The following is a 5,779-nucleotide window of genomic DNA, read 5'->3' as shown; positions in this document are numbered from 1 at the left end:
AGGGGGGTCGGACTAGATGACCTTTAAAGGTGCCCTCCAACAAAAGCTATTCTATGACTGTATGGTTCTATCCGTACATGTAAAGTTGCCTACTTCTTATTTCACGTGAAAGAACATTACAAATTACTTTTTTTATAACATGAAAGCCATTTGTCTATGATAAGACTTTTACCTTCTTCTGATCTGCCATCCATTTCATTAGATTCCTCCATGGTATTCTCAGGAGAATGATGTTCAAAACTTTTTTTAAGTTGTTGCAAAAATACTTCCATGGATAAGGTAAAATGAAGTTCTTTATTGTTTAGCCAGTGCACAACAAAAGGTCCACTTTTTTCTTCATTTTCACCAAGACTCAGAGATGTGATAGAAGGGAGTAAAGGAATATCTACCAGAAAAAGACATTGAAATTTTTGAAAACCTAGTACTTCGGTCAAAAAATAATTTTAGAAAAAAATTTTTTAAGCAGAAACCCTACCATGAAAAAAATACACTAAGTGTATTGCTACTTGTCATTCCTTTCATCAACATCATCTACTTTCAAGTATTAAATTGCCTGACTTGTCTACTACAAGCGATGTTCCACAGCTTTGGTACGCTTATATTAGGTTTACAGTATGGCCCTGTGCTGTTACATCTTCATGACAGTAACACTGTCTGTACAGGTTAATTTACCTCATCCTTTGATACTACAGCTCAGTAGAAACCAAGCAATTTAAGTGTAACTTCCCAACATTTAGTCATACGACATATATACGACAGGGCTTACAGTAGCAAAAACCAGGACAGTGACCAGATTATGTCCACTGTAACACCATCACATAAAGCCAGGATTTCTGATTCCTATAGATTCCGTTATTATTTTGCATTGCCCTATAATGCTACTTGGTGTCCCACGCAGCTGTGAAAAATAAAGCAGTAATCACAAAGTGACAGAAGCAAATACCAGGCTGCTGCAGAGTAACAGCATCTAAATTATGTGTGGCTAAAAGAGCATCTAGGTGATTTACTGCAACTTCTTCAAATGAGCCATACAACAACATTACTAAAAGCTCAACCTGCATTAATTTCCACCTAGAAGTCTCCATATATACTTTCTCCTCTTCTTTTTCCTATTTATGTAGCATTATTTAAATTCCATGCCCTGGGAGACAAAATACTTTTTAGTCCATTTGTGCGATTTTTTTCATAGCCAGTGATGGCTTTGAATTACCCTCCAGTCTAGCCTAAAAAAATGATAACTGAGAGCACACAGATAGAAGAAAAGGACCATGAGGACTACCAGCAATTTTGTCGTGGAAAGGGGATGCATTTTCATTCTCCTACCTCAAAACTACCAACCTGTAACTGATGCTCAGCTCTGGACAAAATCCTTAGTGAATTTTTATTTGCCTCATAAATCCTATTTGTGTCTTCCAGAAAACTTCTAAGGTCTCTGGATTCAAGAATTTTTTCTGGATTTGACTAAGAATTTTGTACTAACAACCACTGCTTATTCGTTTCACTGAACTCTACCCAGGCTGAATACCAGTTCAAGTAATACTCTAGTATAAAAGAAGGTCTCAAGGATTCTGTTGCTATAAGAAAATGAGTTTCAAAATTAACAAGAGAACAGAAATGCAATAAAAACTAAAAGGACATTTATTCTTATATATTGACAGCATTACTATTCTTCAAAAAGTGAAATGAATGAGAGATAAAGCTGCTTCGACCTCAGTTTTTACCAAGTACTCTGAATGTTGTAGTAAGGGCAAATTTTCAGGTGAGAGATCATAAACCAATTTGGTTTAAATTAAGTCAAAGAAAAGACAAGTAGGTTTTCAGATTAAAGTTAATTTCTAAAGGACAACATAAAAAGATTAGTTAGAGAATCTGGTTAGACTGAGGTATTTAAGGACTTGACTGTGAGGGACAACAGACATTTCTTCATATTGAGATTTAAGATGTGAAGGTTACTTCAAACAGAGGTTCTGCATTGAAGAACAACCTGCTGTCCTCCAAGCTACTGAGTTAAAGACCAAGTGATCCAAAACACAGTATCAAGATATATAATATTAACACAGATGACATAAAACGGAATACAAGATTGAAAAGGCCAAAGCCAAGTGTTAGAAACTTAAGGAAACTTTTTACTATTCTTTTCCAAAATTACTTTCATTCCATTCTGTGAGTTTGCTGTTGGGTACATTTATATTGCAATATCTATCAAAAGCAAAGTTAATGGTTATTATGTATAAGCAAACAAGGAAAGAAGTGCATTAAGAGTACGTATTAAAAAAGATAGTGAAAGATTATGTGCTAGCCACATGAAAAGGTTAGCTAGCTCCTTATGCGATCTGAAGATGCAGAAATACAGAGAGGAGAGCTAAAAATCTCCAAGCAGTTTTGGAGTTTTCCTTTATGACATTGGGTAGTAACATATGTAATGACTGGAGACATTTCCTGGAGAATAGAATGGCATCAATGGTGCAGCACAAAACTGCAAGAAGTTTCCTTCTTGTAGGCTGGGATGTGATTCTAGTTATATCTGTTAAAAGAAACATGAACTAATACTAAAGAAGGTGAAGACTAACTCTAATCTTCCAAGAGTAAATGTTTACAGCTTGCTTAGCGCAGCAACGGTAATGGAAACCAATAGTTCTTTACAATCATACTATACAGCTACAGATATGAAATAATCATGAATGCCTTTAGGTCAAATTTGGCCTTTCAAACAAGGGTCAGTAGGAACAAAAAAATAATTTAAAAGTGCTATTTATAAGACAGAGCTTAACTAGTTTAAGAACAGGATTACATAATACGTTTGTTCATTAAGTCTAGACACAGGAAATCACATCACAGCAGTGAAATCTTAATGATAGGCCATTCAATATTGCATTTCTATTCAGTTTTTCAATGAGCAGATATGCACTTCATTTTCAGCATACACAAACAATTATGAAGACAGAAACATTAGCAGCTGTAGGGAATTCTCTGTGATGCCTAGCAACATATTCCTTGAGTGCAATAGAATATTGAAGTTTATGGAACACAAGATAAAGGCACGTTTTGCTTCATTCAAAGACAGAACAGAAGTACAGGGATATGTAGTTACTTCAAATGAGTACCTGACAGTAAGTCTCTGAAGAAGCTTGGAAATGTTTGATTTATCAGTACACATACCGTACACAATTTGCAGTAAATTTGTAACTTCAGTTAAAAATACTTAGCCTTCTGCACCTCAGACCACTGTGAACCTCAGTTAAAAGATGACCAAAAATAAAAGACAGGATTACTGTAGAGGAAATTTATTCAGATCATTTAATTACTGTAGAATAAGGTTCTTTCGTGCATTAAATGAGACCAATATGCTAGTAATTTTGTATGATCATATAAATACTGTACAAATACATCTGAGAGTTAAGCCTACACAGACAACACTGATCTAACCGAAATTGTAGCTCACCCTGTAGGAAGGATTTACCACACTTCTTACCTGTGGCTGGATTGATACTGGCAGCAATATGGAAGTGACAAAGTGCATTTGCATGAGGAGGGATGTTCCTGTGAACTTCGTGGGGATCTTGCTGATGTGGAGCATATCCGGTATGTGCTACAACAGCACCAGACCTCCTCCTTCCTCGTCGAAAGTGCCTCAGGTTTAACTGCATGAAGAATAAGGTGTCATTTTAATTCCTTTCAAAAAGAAAAAGCAGATTTCGTCTGTAAGTGGTTTTCTAGATACTACTGAATGAAATTTTTCAGTTTAAAAGCTACTTTTAAAGCATCAGTGGAGTTTCTTGCAAAAATTACACTCTTCAGGTTGTGTCTGCAGTAGAGAGATACTAATGCCTTCAAATTCATTTATGAAGGCCCATACAGTACTTTGACATAGTAACTGCTTCATATTTCCGTGTGCAGACAATACTTATACAGTTTTTATACTTAAACAGAAAATACTAGTGTTTCATAACTGTATACTATGCTTAGTCAAGATACCGCACAAAGCAGCAGATCTGAATAATTTCATTTCAGAGACTGAAAAACTGGATCAATACTTTGGATCTAGTTAGATAAGTACTTCCACTCCTATCAGAAGGGCCCAATGAGTTTTAAGGTCTTCCCCTCTTTATGCAAATATATGCTTCCAAGGGAAAAAAAAAAGAAACTCAATTTTTAAGATTGACTATGCCAGTATTAAAAAGTCTCACTCACATACTGCACAGTTCAAGTCCAATGTGCTGCAGATATCTAAACAGGCACCAAAATGCACAAGAAGATACAGGATTTGTATTAAGGATGGTACTACCTTCCCGCCATTCCTTTTCACTTGCTCTCCTTTGCATCTTAACATAGCATGCTCAAGTAAAATAGTTTTCTCTCGATTTTTATGTAATTGTTATTTCTGATCTCTAATCATAGAATCATATAGAATGATAGAATCTTTGTGTTGGAAGGGACCTTTTAAGGTCATCTCATCCAACCCCCCTGCAACGAGCAGTGACATCTTCAGCTAGATCAGGTTGCCTCTTATTTTCAACATGAACACGGAACTGCCCCCAACTTGCTCTCCCCTCCCTGTTTTGGATATTTTTTCTTTGCTGTGTTGTGCCTTTCATCCTGTCATATTTTTCATCTATTATACATCTATCTTGTATGCTAAACAAGCACCATGAGCATGCTAAATGCACTATGATAAAACCACAGTGCCCACATACTCCTTACACAGCTTTGTAGGAGACCACTAATGCTTCACCCTCTCCCTGCTTCCCACTGGTTAGAAAACGCTATCCAGTAAGGATCATTTGCCTTAGAGATACAGTTTACGAGCAGTCTGCTCTACTTGAGGACTACAGCAGAAAGGCAACAGAGGCTATCTTTCTTCCCTCCGTATTATCACTGTTTTTCCCACTTGCAGAAGCCAGAGAACATTCCAGAACTTCAGAGGTAACAAGTGAGCCCCTACCATGCATTTTAAGGCAGCATCATTAGTGGGTTTCACATAAGCTACATACAGTACATGCTCCACACTGTTCCTAGCCCACTGAACTAGATACTGCAGAGCACTTTGCTTCAGTCACCAAAACAAAATAGGTAGTAGTGACGTAAGAACAGTGTGTCTTCTAATGAGAAAGCTCAGTAGGAAAGCTGTCAGCTTAGCCTTCCTAAGGCAGATTTCAAGTAAATTCACTCTTTCATAACATTTTATGCACCTCTATGGTATTAAAGGATTTCAGCTTACGATACATGTTCAAGTCACTAATTATAACCCTGTCTAAAATTACATTTGTGCACATGCGGTTATTCTCATGTTCAATTTCAATTCTTACCTCTAAAGCATTTTGCACTTTTTCCTTACTTGAAGTATTTCTCTTGAAGTTATTTGTGAAGTTCACCGCTTCACTCCAATTGTCATATCCTCCACCATACAACAGACTGTCATTGGGTAACAAAGTCTCTGCCCAGAGACGACAAACATTATCCTTACAGGAAGTCAGGAGTACATTGCAGACAGCACCACTAATGGAAAGAAAATTTAAGGTGTGAAGAAGCTGCTTACTATCACAAAGCGTCAAAAGAAAGCAACAGTACCAAACAGTTTTCCATTACCAGTTTTCAGAATTGCACCAAGTAACTTAAAGGTACTAAGGAAAGAAAAACTCAGCAATACATTCTTAGGAAAACAAATGATGTATGAAAAGCTTTCGTATCTATTCAAGTATCTGAGTATAAATTACCTCAAACTTCGTTATACAACTGTGGAACACCAAATCATGGATTTCAGTTTACAAGATTAGTCATA

The 5,779-nt window shown here is 36.4% G+C and overlaps 1 protein-coding gene across 1 annotated transcript in view; it reads right to left on the bottom strand.

The window, feature by feature from the left end:
- Nucleotides 1-172: 172 nt before the first annotated feature.
- The window catches only part of LOC104621067 (dmX-like protein 1), a gene marked incomplete at both ends in the record, with an annotated part of 21,054 nt that continues 15,447 nt past the window's right edge, over nucleotides 173-5,779 (bottom strand). The window contains 3 exons of the mRNA XM_010287454.1: nucleotides 173-385; nucleotides 3,473-3,641; nucleotides 5,307-5,496. Of these exons, the coding sequence (XP_010285756.1) occupies nucleotides 173-385; nucleotides 3,473-3,641; nucleotides 5,307-5,496 (572 nt within the window). The remainder of the gene's footprint in view (nucleotides 386-3,472; nucleotides 3,642-5,306; nucleotides 5,497-5,779) is intronic.

Source organism: Phaethon lepturus, unplaced genomic scaffold (genome assembly GCF_000687285.1).
Source record: "Phaethon lepturus isolate BGI_N335 unplaced genomic scaffold, ASM68728v1 scaffold38295, whole genome shotgun sequence".
In the NCBI taxonomy this organism is placed as follows: Eukaryota; Metazoa; Chordata; class Aves; order Phaethontiformes; family Phaethontidae; genus Phaethon; species Phaethon lepturus.
This window is presented reverse-complemented; position numbering and strand designations above follow the sequence as displayed.